General features: G+C 40.6%; 1 protein-coding gene across 2 annotated transcripts in view; it reads left to right on the forward strand.

Annotated features, from left to right (window-relative positions):
* The window catches only part of fras1 (Fraser extracellular matrix complex subunit 1), a 518,669-nt gene that overhangs the window by 366,382 nt on the left and 132,551 nt on the right, over positions 1-19,736 (forward strand). Inside the window, exons 30-36 of one of the 2 annotated variants that reach the window (XM_033023871.1) lie at positions 1,568-1,730; positions 3,027-3,205; positions 8,147-8,269; positions 8,873-8,987; positions 15,084-15,221; positions 18,121-18,153; positions 19,401-19,532. In XM_033023871.1, the coding sequence (XP_032879762.1) occupies positions 1,568-1,730; positions 3,027-3,205; positions 8,147-8,269; positions 8,873-8,987; positions 15,084-15,221; positions 18,121-18,153; positions 19,401-19,532 (883 nt within the window). The remainder of the gene's footprint in view (positions 1-1,567; positions 1,731-3,026; positions 3,206-8,146; positions 8,270-8,872; positions 8,988-15,083; positions 15,222-18,120; positions 18,154-19,400; positions 19,533-19,736) is intronic. The other variant, XM_033023878.1, reaches the window with a different exon arrangement.

Here is a 19,736-nt window from a genome sequence, read left to right on the forward strand (position 1 = left end):
CAGAGTGATCATTGGATTGTTAGCCAAGTGCACATGAGATAGTGGCTAAATTACTGGATTTGCAGTCAGAGGTCAAAATTTATGATCCAGAGACATGAGTTTGAATTCCCACAACAGCAGCTTAGACTTTAAATTCAGATAATGAATAATTTTGGAAATTTAAAAAAAAAACTATTCTTGGTAACTATGAAGCCACTTTGTGTAAAAGTTGCCTGGCTCAGTACTGTGTTTAACGGAAGGAAATCCATGTTCCTAACTGGTTTGGATTGTTCATGACTCCATGTAAACCTATACAGTTAATTGTTAACTATATCTGAGTTAGTTTGGGACAGTTTTATGACTTTGAAAACGTTTTTGTAGTTTTTGTGAACTGTGTAAATTGTAGTCCGTTGTCATTTATCTTTGCTGTAATGTAATATAACGTGCCATGCTGAATATTGTTAAATTACTGGTGCTATCATTTGGGGCTATAAACTGCAAAGTACATTTTTCTGTCTTTCCCCTGATGAATTTCCAGTTATTCATGTGAAATATGAATATGAATAAGCATGTTTGAAAACTTGCCATAAAGTTGTCTCTGAAGACCTGCCTTCTGCGAAATCAGAGCAAAGACAATTGCAGTATTTCTGCATAAGAAATACAATGACATCTCTGTCAGGGATGCAGCACATTGGACCAGTTTTTACCGGAAAAAACTCCTTCTGCTATTTCTTACCTGTGCAATCTCAGTCTCAGAGATGGGTTTGTTTAGTTTATTATCGAGAAACAGCACGGAAACAGGACTTTCGAACCACCGAGTCCACGCCGACTAGCGATCCCCGCACACTACCACTATCCTACACACTAGGAACAATTTTTATTTTTACCAAGCCAATTAACCTACAAGCCTGTTTGTCTTTGAGGTGTGGGAAGAAACTGGAACTCTCCTGAGAAAACCCACGCAAGTCACGGGAAAGCATACAAACTTCGTACAGACAGCCGCCGTGGTCAGGATCGAACCCTGGTCTCTGGCGCTGTCAGGCAGTAACTCTACTGCTGTGTCACCGTGCCGCTGCACCAGAAGAGGGAAATTTTACATGTGACTCCAGAAGCGATGCAGCCAAGATATTTCTGGTGGCCGGGGGGTTCTGTTGATGAATTTTAAATCATCGCAGAGAATAAAGAAATGGAATAGAGGAAATGTCTTTACCTTGTTGGGGGATGGTTAGCAGGCTGGTGGGTGCAGGAGAGGCGGAGGTAGACATTAAATACTTTGCAGAACAAAGCACAGATAATATTGGAGAATATTGGATTGACATTTGAAATAGAGAAAAATGCAGCATTGTGGGTAAAATATGGGGTAGTGGGATAGAATGTGGTAGCAGATATATCTGGGCCGAATGGGTTCCATTGTTTTGAATGGTACATGTATCAAAAAAACATTTTTGTCTTCAAACTTATTTCACATAGGACTCTTACAATTGACAAATGACAAATATTATTCAATGAGTGCAAGAGTGTGCTGATCCAATGGGCCACCCAATCTGCTGAATGTGTTGTACTTTAACTAATGTCATTTATTTTCTAGAAGAATGGCAAAGGACCACATCTTTTGAAAAACTTGCCAGGATGGGTCCCAGAAGGTGGATTACTGAAGATTACCAACAAACTACTGAAGGCAGAAGACAAAGATGCCGATGATTCTGAAATTGTCTTCAATCTGATAGATGCAAAGGAAACCCCCAAATATGGTAGATAATGATTTATCTTATGAACACCATCAAATAACCATTTGATTCTTCCACACTTGTGTTCAGCATTGTTGCCTGATTCTTGATTCAGTCCCCAATGAACAATTTAATTTGGACATTTTTGGGTCAACTCATTGTGACAGGCGGTGTCATGAAAACTTAACAAAATTGTCTTGGCATTCTCATCAGTTGAATGGAAAAGCCTACTTCTTTTCTCCAAAGCCTTTGATTTCTCTTTTACCTCAAATACTTTCCTATTTCCCTGATAAGAACTAAAATTAGTTTTTTTCTTGATCCTTGTTTTGCATCAGGCATTCCTACCCTTCCTTTGTACATGAAATAATTAACGTTGATTTCTGCCTCTTCGCTAATGATTTGCCAATATTTTTTTTTTGCTATTTATCTTACTGAAATCACCTCATCACTTTGAAAGCATAAGGTATTTTGCATTTTTATCTAATGTAAAAAGCCCTCTAGGTTATTTTGCAAATTTTTTCAGGTCATAGAAAGTAAAACCAAAGGAAATAAAAAGGAAAATATGAAAATGCAGGCCAGGCTGCATCGGTAGAGAGAGAAACAGAGTTTCGGCATTTCAGCTCTGATAGGTTATTGAACAAAAACATTAACTTTTCTTTCTTCAGAGAGTTTTTCTGACCTGCTGTGTATTAATTGCATTTTCCCTTTTAATTTCAATCTTCCTGCATGCACATTTTTGCTTCTTGCATTTTTTTCCTTTTATATTTTATGCACCTCCCACTAAACAGTTTCTGATTCCTGAATCACCAGTCTCCTAACTTGGGGAAGATCCTTCTTAATTCTTTGAGAGCATCACCTTTTTCTAATTCTGGACTGTGCACTATTTTTTTACTGTTATCTATATCCCTTTCATTATCTATCCATTTGTTTGTTTCAGTGATGGAATATGAGTGCGATTGTGATATAATCCAGAGGCATTTGTAGCTTGTCCAGAACAAATTCTATGGGTTTATAGTATCGCAGATACCAATTTGAAGAAGAAAATGACTGGCTTTAATACCAGCCTCTTTGTTGCCAGCTGGATGGTTTGCTAAATTTCACTTCATGGTGTCAGGGAGTGGATCAGAATTAAGAGTTTTTTGCACGTTAGAAATTTATGTTAGAAGTTAAGAGCGTTAGAAGTTATTAAACCATGCAATTCAGTCCTGCAGGTACCATCCAGTTAGAATTTGTTGCTTTTTTTCCACTCTTTGTTTTCAGTAGCACTGACATGCTTCATCTTGCTACACTTCATTTATTAATCACTTTAATCCTCACCAGGTGATGTGATCATCTTGGTACCAATGTCAGCTGATGACCCAGCAGATGGGTGGCAAAGGCTGCCGGAGGGGAAAACAGCTACTGCTATAAGCTCCTTTACACAGCAGGATCTTAATGACGGTGCAGTGTGGTACCGACATTCAGGAGTAATTTCTACTGAGGATTCGTTCAAGTTTCAGGTATTGTCAGGGTGGATTGAAAATGGTTGTATTTAAACTGCTATTTCTGCTTGTATTTCTGGTTTCCAAACCCTTTGTTTCACATTATTCAGGCCTATGCCAGTCTAGTGTAGACACAAGGAATTGCAGATACTTGTTTACCAAATAAATACACAAAGAGCAGGAGTAACTCATTGTGTCAAACAGCATCTCTGGAAAACATGGATGGATGACGTTTTAGGTCGGGACTCTGAGACATTGTAGTAGTGGGGGAGAAAGCCAGAAGAGAGGCTGCTTCCTCAGACGGGTGCTCTGTGGGACTCTCTTTAACTGACCCCCCTCTATGAATACTGCTGATCTCCTGCTCATTGACCATGTTCTGCACTTGCCAAGTTTTGTCCTATTATACCTCTCTTCTAGCTTTCTCCCCTCCACTACAATCAGTCTGGCGAAGAGTCCTAACCTGAAACATCACCTATCCATGTTCTCTAGAGATGCTGCCTGACCCGCTGAGTTACTCCAGCATTTTGTACCTTTTTTTGTAAACGAGTATCTGCAATTCCTTGTGCCTACTACACCAGATCGGTCTAAGTTTGCTGATTTGCTAAGTGTGGTTTGGATGTCCAGATTAACCCTGTCAGGATTTCCACAGTTCCATAAATCTATTATTTGGGATGCAACAATTTGACTGGCAAATTAATTAAGTTAAAAAATGTCAGGAAAATTCTTGTGAAATTATTCCAAATACCAATAAGGAAAAAATGGAAATGGTTAGAAATGCAAATTGATCAGCATTGAAACAAGATATTCAGGTTTAAACACTTGTTGGAAATTATATGATTTGGTTATTTGTTAATAAGACTAGCGGGGAGAAGGACAAGTCCAGGAATGCTCCACAACTATTAATGTTTCCCATTAAATTTTTTAAGACTGTCTTAAAAAATTTATTTTTTAAATAACACCAGTATTTTAACCTTTTTACTCAAATCTGGGACCTATTTTATTTAGGGAATTAGTCCTTGATTTCATTATGAGCTTTGTTGAAGCTGAAATAGCCGACCATTCCCTCTACATGAATCACCAGCTTCATACATATCATGAAACAACAAAGAGCATTTGAAAATTAACCAAACATGTTTCCTTTTCATCTTTTATGGAACACATCTGCAGCTGCTACAACATGAGGAAGACTGAAATTTTGTGCACATTTCTATGCATCTTGCCATTTGCTGCAACATTTGACTCCTGACTTTTCAGCAGGATTGTGGTTAGCTGTGATAATGATATTTCTAGCAGAGTAACCAGCAAAATTATTCTGTGATGGGATTATCAACCTCAGAGGTCTGCAAAGTGAAAGTTCCTCATCAGTGACAAAGAAGTCCGATTTTCCTGACACCATTCCACTTAAAACCTGCGCTCTTTGTTTGCATGGAGATCTGTGACCCACACGTCTCCCAAATGCCTACTATATTAAACTTCTTAAAAGTGTCTCCACTCTTTCTCTCCCCCCCCCCCTTCTGTCTCCCTTCTGTCTCCCTTCTCTCCCCTCTCTCCCCCCGTGCTCTCTATAGGACTTACGGTACGGTGTGGCAGCCGTTTACCTTCCTCTTTATCGCGCAGACAGTGCTCCTACGCTGTCCCTGGCCCCCACCTTCATGGTGTGTGTGTGTGTGTGTGTGTGTGTGTGTGTGTGTGTGTGGTCGGTCGGTAGATGAAGCTCGCGGTTTCAACGCAGCCGGTCGATCCAGCTCGAGGCTTTCCAGGCGAGTGCCCTCGAGCTTAAAAGTCGAAGACACTCTTCTGGATTCGCAGATTAGATCGCCTAAGTGGGACAGGCCCTTAACTGCCTCACTCAAAAGCTAAACTCCTAACGGGGGGGGGGGGGGGTAATTGGGTCATTTTAACTACCTTTCATTCAGCAGAAAGCAGACGTAGGTATTTCCTCCAGAGTGTGGACGTTCGTAAATGGCAATTGTGTCTTTACTGTCACATCCATTAGAACATCCTGATAGGAGCCACTGATGTTGTTTCGAAGGGTCTTTGTGACTCCCATGAATAATGGATATGCCTCCTGGGGGCACAGCTTAGACTAGACAGGACCAGCTGCTTCAGTTTTTGGAACCCACAGCAACTTTATTATTTTACGTGAAATGATCTTGCAATCCAATCTCACTAGCAACAGGTTTCAGGCAGCTGTTCATACTTTGGACCAGAAACTTCACTGCAAAAAAACCACAGGGTTTCCAATCAGCTATGAGGACCTCAGCTGTCTGGGGATGACAAAACCTCTTTTATAAATAATTATGTGAAGAATCGCTATTACTTGGTCAACCTAACGAAATAGAATTTCTATTTTGTTGCAAAACAAATGCAACTTGGCAACAAAGTACAAAGCCATTACAGGTGAGTCATAAAACTGATTATTTGTATCTTTGCGAGGTGGAGAGGTACCCTGAACCAACATCTCAAAACTGGGGAAGAGAATCTGTTGAACGCAGCGGCAGACAAGTGGGCACGCAGAAAGGAGCGCAGCAACTTCAACAAACCAGAGGCCACACACAAATGTGACCATTGCGACAGAGACTGTCACTCCCGCATTGGTCTCTTCAGCCACAAGCGACGCTGCTCTAGCGAGGTTTGGAGCAAGCAGCCAACAACTAGGAAGCATCACCCATGGTCAGTCATGACCGAGGGGGGCCTACGATAATGCTTTGAAACGATGGCTATTTTTTATAAAATCAAATGATCTATTATGACAAATTATCTGTTTGGTGTTTGATTCTGTGAAAGTATTCTGACACATGGAAGTGGTATAAACTGCTCAAATAATTCACAACAGGCACATATTGTGCAGTTTGTATAATGGAAAGATGGCCAGTACTTAACAGTGCGTGGAAGGGTTAGACGTACTGGTTGTTGATAAGTGTAATCAGATTTGCGGGGGAGGGAATGAAATGTTGATGGAGGCTGGTGGGAGAGTGGTAGGGGGGGACATTGAGGCAGAGGCTGGTAGGTGATGGATGGAAATAGATAATGGATAAAGGTAAACCACACCCATTCCCAATCTCCCAGGGGCTCTCTTCTTTGTTCACCTTTTCTATCCCCCCCCCCCCCTCCCCTCGCCACCAAGACTCGTTACCCTCCTCCATCTAGTTCCAGGGTAGACACAAAATGCTGGAGTAACTCAGAGGGTGATTTGGCATCTATGGAGAGAAGGAATGGGCGACGTTTCCGGTCGAGACCCTCTTCAGACTGAGGGTCAGGGTCTCGACCTGAAACGTTGCCCATTTCTTCTCCCCATAGATGCTGCCTCACCCGCTGAGTTACTCCAGTATTTTGTGTCTCTTCCTTTGATTTTACCAGCATCTGCAGTTCTTTCTTACACACTCCATCTAGTTCCATCTCCGTGTCATTCACATATTTAACCACCTGGGTTTCTTCTGCTTTGGTTCACCTTTCCATCTCCTTCCCCACCTAATTACACATGGCCATCATCCCACATTTATCTCATTCCGCCTTCCACGTCAGTCTCTACCCTCCCCTCCCCAACCCGGTGTCCTTTGCCGAATTGTTTTTCCCCTTAACTCGATGGCTTCATGTTCCTAGGTCCCCATTTCATTTCCACTTATCGACCAGCCTCTGCCTCCACATTGCCCTCTTCCCTTGCCCCACCTGCCTACATCCACCCATCATTTGCTCTAACCTGGATCCACCTGTCATGTACTAGCATCTATTCCTTTCACTTCCCTGTACTGGCAATCTTCCCTCTGCACCCTCCGCCCTGTGCAGGTCTCAACCCAAAATGCTGGCTATATTTTTGCCTCCACAGGTTTGGTTTAATTTATTGTCACATGTACTGAGGTATCATGAATAGCTTATGTTGCATGCTAATTAATATGCAGGTTACTGCGCCAATTTAAATTGGAAACGTCAAACTAATCTCTATTGTGGATACTGCATGCAATGTGTATGTATAAAATAACAGTGAAAAGTAGCAATGGCTCTGAATTGTTTTTTAAACTTTGTGATGTCGTCACAGGGATTAAATGAGTGTATTTTTCTTTTCCGACATAAACTTCAATAATCCACTGTCTGGTTTGTCAGGGATTCCAATGGTGTGCCATCTGATCCTATTTCCACATCTCTCGGGGCCCCATTCCCACAATCCCTTTCAACACACTTGAGTTCTGAATTCCACATTCCCCTTCAACACACTAGCTTCCCACATTTCCTTTGAACTCGCCATCATCCGCACTCTGAATTCACTGGACCCCATCCTGAACTCTATTTAAAACCACTAGGGTCCTATTTCCAGTGATCCCTTTAAACTCACCAGGACTCCATTTCCTCTGCTTGCTTTAAACTCACAGGAACCCTATTTCCCAAGCTTGCTTTAAACTCACTGGTGCTGATATATTAACAGGAGTGATATGTAATGGTCCGGAAAATCTGCAAGTTCCGCACCATCAAAGTCCAAAAGGCGGCAGATTATCAGAATTTTGCTATTCTAGTTATTAAAATTCCAAACAGGATCCATGTTTACACCACTCTGTTCTTTCTGTTGGTTCTGCTGTAAACTAAGTATCACAACCGCATTCCATAAATGTGGGTATAAACCTGCTTTGGAGGAGGTTAGAGTTTGTGACCACAGATGGAAGGAATGAGAAAGCATTGCTGGGAACAATTTATAGCAGTTTAGGAAATTGAGACATTGCACTCTTCCCATCGACGATTACAGTCGCATTCTGCTGTAATGTTTGTTTGACTTTGTTTGACTTTGTTACAACTTTGTTCACAGAACACACAAAAAAAAACAATCAGGCAGATATTGATTTTCTTTTGGTTGAATATTAAACTAAGCCGAATTCCATGGAGAAAATGTGTTTTTTTTAAAACCCTTTTATATAAACATGGCAATATCATTTTTTGAAAGAGTAACTCACCAGTGTTTATTTATTGCAGGTTACAAATGATGCCAGGACTCGTATTGAAGATGAAAGCCATATATTTCAAATTGGAATTCTGCAGGAAAGCAAGGACGCTCCGCAGCTCGCACCTGGTGTTATTACCCCTCTACAAGTCACCGTAAGAATCCCCTACGTCTGCTTGAGTTAAATTTAGAAAATTCTCTGCAGGACACTCTCACCCAGGGAAGGTGAACAAGCCCATTTACTGTGGAAAACAATGCATGGGGAGAAAGTGGAGTTAATAAATTCAAGACTGATGACTTCAGAATCCGTTGGGTAATTTTTGGCTCTGCCATGCAGGCAGAAAGCTGACAAATCCCCAGTTTAATAACAGCAATTAAGCAGTTTCTGCAGAGGACTGGTGACCAGCTCAGGTGGCAAGATTGAAAGTGACCTCTACGCTGCTTATAATCACTGCAGAATGCAGGCTCTGTTTTTGAAATAAGCATGAGATTTTCTTAAGCTCAGTTTTAATGGCCTTATGATTGTGTGCAAGCCATGGCCAGCTTTAATTGTAATTATAGTTTCTAATATAAATCAAATTCCAATGCATTTTGGGTTTAATCAATACTGGTTTTTTAACTCCAAGCATTATTCATATCTATTTTGATTTTGGATATTTATCACTGAAACGTGATCATCGTATTTGTTGAAAATAATATATATGTGGAACATGTACACAGCAAAATACTTGTGGTTGACTAGCTCTTTTTTTTATCAGGCACTAGAAGACAGAGTTACAGTAATCCAGGCTGCACAGTTGTCCTTTGTAGACAGAGACACACCAAGCCAGGATTTAATCTACAATATCACGGTTCCGCTGCTCCCTGAACATGGCAAGTATTAATAATACCCGCGGTGATGAAAAACTTCCCCCTATTTTTCATTTACAAATTGATGTACAGTTTTGCAGCACAGAGTACACAAATGAAATCTTCCCCGCTTGTGTTGCTGATGGTCATTAATTTGTTTATTGATTATGATGGTGAAGGATCAGAACAGAAATTTTGATGAAACAAAATGTCAATGATTTCCCCCCCATCCCCCTTCCCAGCCAAAGCTCGATCCTGCCATCAGAGTATCTAGTTGAATTCAGTGGACCACTCTTGTATTTTTTTTTTAAACTCTGGTTGTGAAGAGTGTTTACAAAAAAGTACAATCCATTTTGAGGTCTTCTGGGAATGCAACAGGGTGGCCATTTCCCACAGGAATAGAGAGTATGTTCTCACAATAGACTCCTACATATTGGCGAGAATAAGCACAGACTGGGTGATTGTCTCACTGAACACCTATGCTCAGAACGCCTTGGGCCACACGATCTCCCGGTTGCCAAATATTTTAACTCCCATTCCCATACAGACCTTTCTGTCCTGGGACTCCTCCACTGTCTCAGTGAGGCCTAAAGCTAATTGGAGGAACCGCCTTATATTTCACTTGAGTAGCTTTCAACCCAGCAGTATGAATATTGATTTCGCTAATTTCAAGTAACCATTCCTTGCATTCCCCCTCTCTTGTTAGTTTCACTTTTCTTATCCTTAATTTTCACCTCTTCCTCAGCCAACAATGGACCATTGTGGGCTCTCTGGCCTTTGGTACCATCTGCTTTGTTTTGTACCTTTTCATACCTCTAGTTTCCCTCTCCCCTAACTCAGTCTGAGGAAGGGTCTCAACCCGAAACGTCATGTATTTCTTTACTCCAGAGATGCTGCCTGACCCGCTAAGTTCCTCCATCATTTTGTGTCTAGATTTCCATTGGGATTGCTTGCTTGTATATCAGAATGTCTGCTGGACGACAAAAGCAGCTCCAGGGTGAAGATTAAACAATGCTTGCATTCTATTTCCTGTTTTTTGTCCAATTCCCATCAGAGTACGACCTGTTGAACCTTTACATCATGTGAAAATTTGCTACTTAAAAATCAATCGTGTGATATGGAGTGATACTGTGAGCTAGAATGAGTAGCAAATGGCAGGTTTCTCTCCCTAACGGATCTTAATGAACCGGTCAGGCTTTTTAACAATCAGAAGAATCTGGAGAAGTACCCCAACTCGAAACATCACCTATCCATTCTGTCCACAGATGCTAGCTGACCTGCTGAGTTCCTCCAGCACTTCATGTTTTGCTTATCATTATCAAGCTGTGTTCGTAGTTTTTTAAATATATTATTTACTTTGTTGTACTCAAGTAATGTGACCAAAATTACCACAAAAAAAGGCTAACAGCCCATAAAATAAAGTGTACTGAGAAGGTAGGTAGACAGGCCGTTAAAAGTGCAGCGGATTCACTTTTACCCAACAAATGTTATCACCTTAATCTTTCAGTTTCTGGTTAATGGGGCTTATTTTCTTTTTAAACATTTTCTCCAAATTTGAAAATACTGGAAATATATATATATTTTTTAAATCTGGAGAAAATTCAGCAGGTCAAATAGCACCTGTAGGGGGAAAAAGGGTTTTCAGTGACCTGACATGAGCAGTGTGTGGAGTTTATTCAAGCACGGCTGAACCAGGAAATCAATCCACCAATTCCACACTGGCATAAGGCATTCCATTAGACCAGTCCCATTTCATTCTCACCACAATTTTGCAATCATCTCCAGCCTGACCTTCAGATATTGGTAATCTCATGATTACGTCAACTATTCATAAACTATTCTTGATGTTAAAACAGCCCTAAATCATTGCACTTGGATCCATGAAGTGTAAGAGAATTGTAATGGTATACAATGCATTATTGCTGTTTATAGACAATAGACAATAGGTACAGGAGTAGGCCATTCGGCCCTTCGAGTCAGCACCACCATACAATGAGATCATGGCTGATCATCCACAATCAGTACCCCGTTCCTGCCTTCTCCCCATATCCCTTGACCGCTATCTTTAAGAGCTCTGACTAGCTCTCTCGGAGGCAGAGAATTCCACAGACTCACAAATCTCTGTGTGAAAAAGTTTTTCCTCGTCTCCGTTTTAAATAGCTTACTAATTATTCTTAAACTGTGGCCCCTAGTTCTGGACTCCCCCAACATCGGCAACATGTTTCCTGCCTCTAGCATGTCCAAACCCTTAATAATCTTATATGTTTCAATACAATTCCCTCTCATCCTTCTAAACTCCAGAGTATACAAGCCCAGCCGCTCCATTCTCTCAGCATGGGACAGTCCCGCCATCCTGGGAATTAACCTTGTAAACCTATGCTGCACTCCCTCAATAGCAAGAATGTCCTTTCTCAAATTAGGGGACCAAAACTGCACACAATACGCCAGGTGTGGTCTCACTTGGGCCCTGTACAACTGCAGAAGGACCTCTTTGCTGCTATACTCAACTCTTGTTATGAAGGCCAACATGCCATTCGCTTTCTTCACTGCCTGCTGTACCTGCATGCTTACTTTCATTGACTGATGAACACGGATCCCCAGATCCCGTTGTACTTCCCCTTTTCCCCAAGTTGACACCGTTTAGATAATAATCTGCCTTCCTGTTTTTGCTACCAAAGTGGATAACCTCACATTTAGCCACATTAAACTTCATCTGCCATGCATCTGCCCACTCGCCCAACCTGTCCAAGTCACCCTGCATTCTCATAGCATCCTCCTCACAGTTCATACTATCACCCAGCCTTGTGTCATCTGCGAATTTGCTAATGTTACCTTGAATCCCTTCATCTAAATAATTGATGTATATTGTAAATAGCTGCAGTCCCAGCACCGAGCCTTTTGGTACCCCACTAGTCATTGCCTGCCATTCTGAAAGGGACCCGTTAATCCCTACCCTTTGTTTCCTGTCTGCCAACCAATTTTCTATCCATGTCAGCACTCTACCCCCAATAACATGTGTCCTAATTTTACCCACTAATCTCCTATGTGGGACTTTATCAAATGCTTTCTGAAAGTCCAGGTACACTACATCCACTGGCTCTCCCTTGACCATTTTCCTAGTTACATCCTCAAAAAATTCAAGAAGATTGGTCAAGCATCGTAAATCCATGCTGACTCTGACCGATCCTGTTACTGCTATCCAAATGTGCTGCTATTTCATCTTTTATGATTGACTCCAGCATCTTCCCCACCACCGATGTCAGGCTAACTGGTCTATAATTCCCTGTTTTCTCTCTCCCACCTTTCTTAAAAAGTGGGATAACATTAGCTCCAATGAACAGGAACTGATCCTGAATCTATATAATATTGGAAAATAATCACCAATGCGTCCACCATTTCTTGAGCCACTTCCTTAAGTACACTGGGATGCATTACAATTTTAATCAATGCAAAATCCACAAAGAAAGTTAACTTGGCAAATAAGCCTTGGGTTGGAACGGGGAATTGTAAGAGGGAAATCCGGCACCCAGTGGTCAAGGTCATGGGAGAGGTTCACCTTTGAGCATCGGCTCCTTGGGCTTATTGGATTTGGCCTGTGAGAGGATTCATGCCATGCCAGGGGCTAAGGTTAAGCTCCCGTACAGGTTTAAGTTTATTATTGTCACGTGTTCTGAGGCACACGGAAAAGCTTTGTTTTGCCGACTATCCAATCTAATCAGGTAATAATATGTAAATACAACCAAGCCAAATTCAAGTACAATAGATGGAACAAAGGGAAAGATACAGTGCAGAATATAGTTCTCAGCATTGTAGCGCACCAGTTCCAGAGACAAAGTTCAATTACCTCATCATGGTAGAGGTGAATTGGACAGTGCCATAGCTTATGAAAGGACAATTCGGAACCCCGATAAAAGAGGGGAAGAAGTTATTGCTGAGTCTGGTAATGAGTGACAAGTTTCTGTATCTCCTGCATAACGGTCATAGGAAGAAGAAGGAATGATCTGGTGGGACAAATCCTTGGTTGCTTTTCCGAAGCAGCGTGAAGTGTAGATGGAGTCAACGGTAGGGAGTCTGGTCTGTAGATGTGGTCTGGTCAAGGTAGATGTTGTGATATTTTCACTAATAAGAGAGCTATGAACAAAGGGGACAACGCTACAAAATAAGGGACCAGTCATTTAAAACTGATGTGCAACGCAATTTATTCTCTCATAGTGTGTTGAATCTCTGAGATTCTCTGCCCTTGAGGATGTGGAGATCAGGTCAGGAGAAATATTTAGGGTAGAGATAGATAAATATTTGAAAGATTGGGAACTGACATAGAAGAGGAGTTGAGCCAGCACAGATCATGTTAAATGTTGATGACTTGAGGTCTGGTGGACTACTCTTGCTGGTATTGTCCTGAGTTCTTGAGTAGACATCAATATATATGTGTACCACCTCAGAAAAAAATATTTTTCATACACCACTGAAAACACAGCCATGCCCATCCAAAACTTTAGTTCATTGAATTATAAAATGGTAATAATTATTTCTGAAAGAAAGTGTGATTATGATATTTTGATTTTTAACAACATCTCCTTGTAAGCTGCAACTTATTATTTGTGTGGTGTCAAATATATTATTAAAAACTGCACTCTTTATTTCCTGGTGTATTATCTGTGAATATTCTTCAGTTTAATTGGCTGTTCTGTCTGCTTGATGATATTGCCGTTGCTGGGTAACAGAGAGCCACTGGGACTGATACCAGCGTCTGAAAAATGTATTCCATATCTCGGAAATCTCAAGAGCCTCTGAGTCAGCTACCTTTCAGGTTAACATTGTCACTTTATTGCAGACCAACTTACACCGCTATTAGGAAAATACCTTAAAAAAATGTTTAAGTAAAACAATATATTTACAATGCACGGCCACATTACTGTATTAGAATTGGCTCATGGATTTCAAGATGCAAAAGTGTTCGTAAATGTTCTTTTCTACACCGTTGATTGTGTTCTAATTTTTCACGATGCTCCCTTCTTATAAACCACAGCTTAGAAATTCATAGATACGGTTGAATTTTTCAAGAACAAAACATAGTAACAAATATTTCCAGTTCATACTGTAAGTGCCTTGTTGATCATGCATGGGCGACATTACTCCCCAAGCAATCAATGCTCATTTTGGTAAATATACAGTAAGTCCTTCCGGGAGCCACTGATTAGATTAAGTTGAAAGAGGAACCGCAGTTTCGATCACTCCTGACCTTGCCTTCTTCAGTGATTCATAATATGTGTAGCTCTTCAATGAATTCACATGGAGACACATAAGAATCTAAATCAGGTTCAATAAATGAGACTTTATAATTTTATGCCAAATATCATGTCCAGCAAGTGAAATAAAGGAGGAAATATGTGAATAAGAGAGACATTTGATGGAAAGAAAAGGTGAACAAAAAGTTTTTTTAAATCTTCAACATTTAACATTTGAAGAGTGACAGTAGACATTAGGTGCAGGAGTAGGCTATTCGGCCCTTCGATCCAGCACCACCATTCACTGAGATCATGGCTGATCATCCACAGTCAGTACCCGTTCCTGCCTTCTCCCCATATCCCTTGACTCCACTATCGTTAAGAACTCTATCCAACTCTCTCTTGAAAGCATCCAGAGAATTGGCCTCCACAGCCTTCTGAGGCAGAGAATTCCACAGATTCACAACTCTCTGGGTGAAACTCCACATTTGTAAAAATAAAAATTTACAGACCAGAGAAGTGGTCAGGCAGCATATCATACCATTAAACTTTCATTTATACTTGAATAGATGGGTTATTTTGCTGGACATTTAGAGCTTGGCCAGTTGGCAAATGTCATAAAACCCCTCCCCTCTTATGTTTCGACCTGAAGCCATTGCTTGTTTATTGGTGTTGTAAAGCTTACAGAGAAGCAGGCAAATAGGGTGATAATCTACAACATGTTTTACTGCACATCAGCAGATGCTAGATGTTGTTCCCAGTTTACTCTTAAGACGTCTCACCATTGTGCCTTCATCTGAATTCAGGCCCACAGCACATCTGCTGTGATATTGTGTGGGTGGTGGAATGTTTTGTTTCATTGTTCTATAAACGATGTGTTGCTTTAATTCAGGTACACTTGAACACTCTGACAGCTCATTCTTCCCAGTTACGTTCTTCACTCAGTCTGACATTGACAGTGGGAAGATTCTGTATCGGCCCCCAGAAGCATTGTTGCATGTGCAAGGATTATTCAAGTTCTCTTTCACTGGTAAGGAACATTGTTCCATTTGTGTTGCAAAAATGTTCAAGCACACATAGATATTGCTGTTTATTCTGTGAGTTGCTGCAGGCTTTTACCCCATAAAATCAATATTTCACACATTTTGAACAAAGATATGATTTGCACACTGAAAGTAAATATCAGTTGGAATTAGATGGTCTTAGAATTTTGACTGTGGTCATTAAAGTAAATTAAGCTTCTTATTTGTGAAGGAAAGCTATTTGCTGTGTGACAGAATGCTACTTTACTGTTGTTAGTTTAAAAAAAAAATTCAAGCCATTAAACATGAACAGGCTTCACCATGTTTTACCACGGTCACATTTTCAGTTCCATTAATAACTGAAAGAATGCATATCTCATTAAAGCCACTTTTTACTATAGAAGGAAACATTTTTACCTGTTACGATGCCTAGGCATCCAGGATCAATGAGAAGGTGCATCTGAAAACTAGATGTGTAAATTCTCATTCCATCCAATTAAGTAGAGACCATCTAATTAACTGGGCAGAAACTTGTGTGCACCTGATTCAAAGAGCAGAGTTCCTCTCCTGCTAATTAGCATGCATTGTGTCTGGGTAATCATTACACCCAATCATGCACATCATCAATCTCATGCAAAAAGATGCTACATACAGCATGGACTTTGCACCAATCAAGTTTGAAAATCCTATTATTATGAGTTAATTGCTCCAAAGCAAGGCATCTGCAACAGTAGACTAAACAAGGATAAACAACGTATGTATAATTCATTCATCATACAGGAATACATTGACAGATACTACAGCTTTGTCCAAATTTATACAGATGCATCAAAAGATTCAGTAGATAAAGTAGGAGTAGCATTTATTGTACCAGAATTTCACATCAAAGTAGGGAAGAGGATCAATAATGAAGTCTCAGTATACACAGGTGAAATGATTGCGATATTGTTAGCGGTACAGTGGGTCGAGGATACCAGGCCTTTAAGGACAGTTATTTGTTCAGATTCAAGTTTAGCAATAAAGAGTTTACAGCACAGCCATTCAGACAGTAGACCAGACATTTTGATTGAAATACAACAAACACTATTCAGAATTCAAATGATGGGGCTTACAGTCATATTTTTATGGGTACCAGAACACATTGGCATTAGAGGAAACGAAAGGGCAGATAAGGTAGCAAAAGAGGCAACAAAAATAAGTAAGATTGATTTAAGTATTAACATAGGTAAAACTGAAATCGAATACATTATTAAGCAAAGACTGAAGGAAAGATGGCAAAAGCAATGGGAGGAAGAGCGGAAAGGACGGTGGTTCTACAGAGTCCAGAGGAAAGTGGGAGAAATGAGATGTGCAGGAAAAAACAGAAAAGAGGAGACAGTAATTTCAAGAATCAGATTTGGACACACTGGTCTGAACAGTACACTTTTTATAATAGGCAAGCATAATACAGGCAGATGTGAATACTGTGGGCAAGAAGAGACAATAGAGCATGTCATTATACATTGTGAGAGGTATGAGGAAGAAAGAAGACAAATGAGTGAACGATTCAGAAAAGAAAAAGTACAATTTGATTTAATAGATATTTTACAAAAGAATTCATATAAGTGCTATCAAATCCTATTGCTTTTTCTCAGGGTAACCAATTTGTTCGGAAAGATATAGGTTATTAGTATATGAGTTATAATGTTATTTGATCCACACTCCATACCAGTTGGTGGCGGTAATGCACTAAAAAGTTGTTTGCCAACCGCCAAAAAAACAAACGACATAGAAGATAGAAGAAGAAAGCAAGGCATCCTTGCTTCAGCCTTATTAGGAGTCATTTCACTTTCAGATTCCCACATCAGCAATCATTATAATACTCTGAGCGGTCTGACATACTGGTTTAGAAGAAGGACGAGATTGTCCAAGTTAATGATCGCTTGTAAGGGTGAAAATTATTATCAGTCTCACGCAATGGTGCACAACCTTTTACTGGTGTGAGGGCCAGATTTGCAATCCAAACCCCTACACCTGTCGGGCCACTCATGTTTTATTTCAACCATGCTTAGCCACTTACTGATGTTTTTAGTCATACATAAAGACATGAATGCCATTATTTTGTTGCTCCACTTACCGCCTCCTCGCGATTTCCCTCACTACTTCCCCTCAGCTCCTTCACCACAACTGCTCTACTCCCTCACAACCGCCTTACAGCACCCTCACCCTCTCCTCACTGCTCCCTCACAACAACCCTGTTGCTCCACGCCCCTCCAGCAACCTGCACTCTCAGTATGTCCCTGAAGTTCCTTGCACACAACTCACAACGTGCACACAATTTTTGAAAGCACTTGAGTTATCTTCCATATGTTGTGGTCAAGGATGTCTATATGAATGGCCCACTCAATGAAGCCCCTGAAATATGCCGTGCACCACAGTTTCATAAGATTGGACCATCCACATAAAAGCTTAATCTTAAACAGTCAAGATGAGAATGCCAACAGCAAATCTTGCAGAGGTGGCTGGCATGGTGAAAAATGAAGGGTGGGGTAGCAGTCCCTGGGCAGATTGGGTAGGTCGAAAATGTGTGGGCAAGAATGAGTATAACAAGGCCTGGCCAGGCCAGCCTGGACCATCCCAAGGTCAGATGTGGCCCATTAGGCTGGAATTGTGAAGCACTGGTCCAAGTAGGATCATTAGCCAAATCCAAAAGGTGAAACGCAATTGTTTGACTCACTGGATGATAAGGTCACCACCGTTTAAATCCAGAATGTTTATTTATTTGTTAAATGTGTACAGTTCAGATCATTAAAGTACCCAGAACTGTGAACCGTTGTTTGTACTGTGGTATGGTCGCATTTGTTTAACCCATTTCCGACAGTGGGCGTCTCTAAGCGATGTAACGTGAGCCTGGTTTTATTCTCCTAGGTCTGCCCGAATCGGTGAACTTCTTTTTCACAGGTACACAGTTCCCTAATGTCCACTTTTAACAGATTGGCTCATGAATGGATTTCTAACATCCTCAGCCAAATCTGTCGTAGTGGCTACGAGTCCTGCCCATAACCTTTCACAACTGATGTAACAGTATCATCTCCGTCTTGTGCCTGCAAGAAATCTGGAGCGATGGTTATCGGATAAACTGCACAGGGAATCTGCAGACTTTCAGGGATTTTCATGCTTGCCTGTCTCCTAATACCTCATCCTCTCACTCATATTTAACGTTAACGGTGGAATGGTCATCTTATAGTTGAAGAACTTAATATTCTTTCAAAATTTGATTAGCTGGCAAATCAAGGAATCGCTGCAGTTAGCATGTCTCTTAATCCTCTGATAATTAATCCAGAAGTAATGGCTGCTTTGGGTGCAATCGGGGCTAATATACAAGCACATCATTCTTTGGGTTTTCTAATAACATCTTTGCATGGGTGTATAAATTAGGATTCAAGTAGAACCAATGTAGCAAAAGCTTTTCAAATCTCTTTATTTCAGTATTACCTGTTCTCCCTGTCATTAAATGCTGAATTTGTTTGGGCACTGCATTTGCATTTTGAAACGAAAGAGAAAAAAAAAATCATGCTTAAATAAGTGAAATGGTTGACATAATTATCTCAGGTAAAATCAGTGCATTTCATTCAGGTGAATGACATAATTATTTCTGTCATAAAATAGTTACATTGCCTCTTATTTTGTGTCCCATCCACTTAATTAAGAAAGTCAATGAGGCCTAGTTAAGCCAATACTAGCACCAGTTGATGACTGGTGTTGACCTGTACAGAGGTGCTTTGTATGGCAAGCAATCTTGCTTACTATTTGAAATCACGAGCTATGTTTGTAGTGAGAATCACATCCTCTCCCTCCACTGCCAGCATACAGAATGTCTGGAACATCATAAATGCAATTATCTGCTTTGTTATCATTTAATAAATTGTAAATTCCCACTTCACTTTGCTAAATAAGAAACTTACGAAATCACACCGCTGGATCATTTAGCACTTCGCATCCAAATGAATTGTTAGTCAAATCTGACAGACAGAAAAAACAGAAAATTGGAACACCTGTTTTCAGTAGTGTATGTAGGAAGGAACTGTACATGTTAGCATGAGAGTACTGGAAGGGATTATAACATAATAATTGCCCTGAGTCATGTCTGCCTGAGGTTGACTTGAGTTAACTTGCAATCTTACAATGTTTTGTTCATTCTTCCACAGTTTCTGATGGAGAACACATCTCCCCCGAAATGGAATTTATCATACATTTGTTGTCTACCAATCAACAGCCTCCCATATTTCAAATATCTGAACCTTTCATTGAGGTCAGCCAAGGAGGTAGAGCAGCTGTAGGTAAGACATGCCCTAATCTGGCCTACACTATTTACTTGCTTTTTATCTGTCTAAAGTCCAGAATATTCCATAGCTAAATTCTGGGCCTGCAACTCTTGCTGAACCTCTGTAATAGAAGGTGAACAACACTCAATCAACACTCAACGACAGGCAGGTGACCCTGCGTCATAGTGGTTTGGGTTACAGAAATTCTCCCTGATGGAA

Source organism: Amblyraja radiata, chromosome 1 (assembly GCF_010909765.2).
Source record: "Amblyraja radiata isolate CabotCenter1 chromosome 1, sAmbRad1.1.pri, whole genome shotgun sequence".
NCBI classification, from domain to species: domain Eukaryota; kingdom Metazoa; phylum Chordata; class Chondrichthyes; order Rajiformes; family Rajidae; genus Amblyraja; species Amblyraja radiata.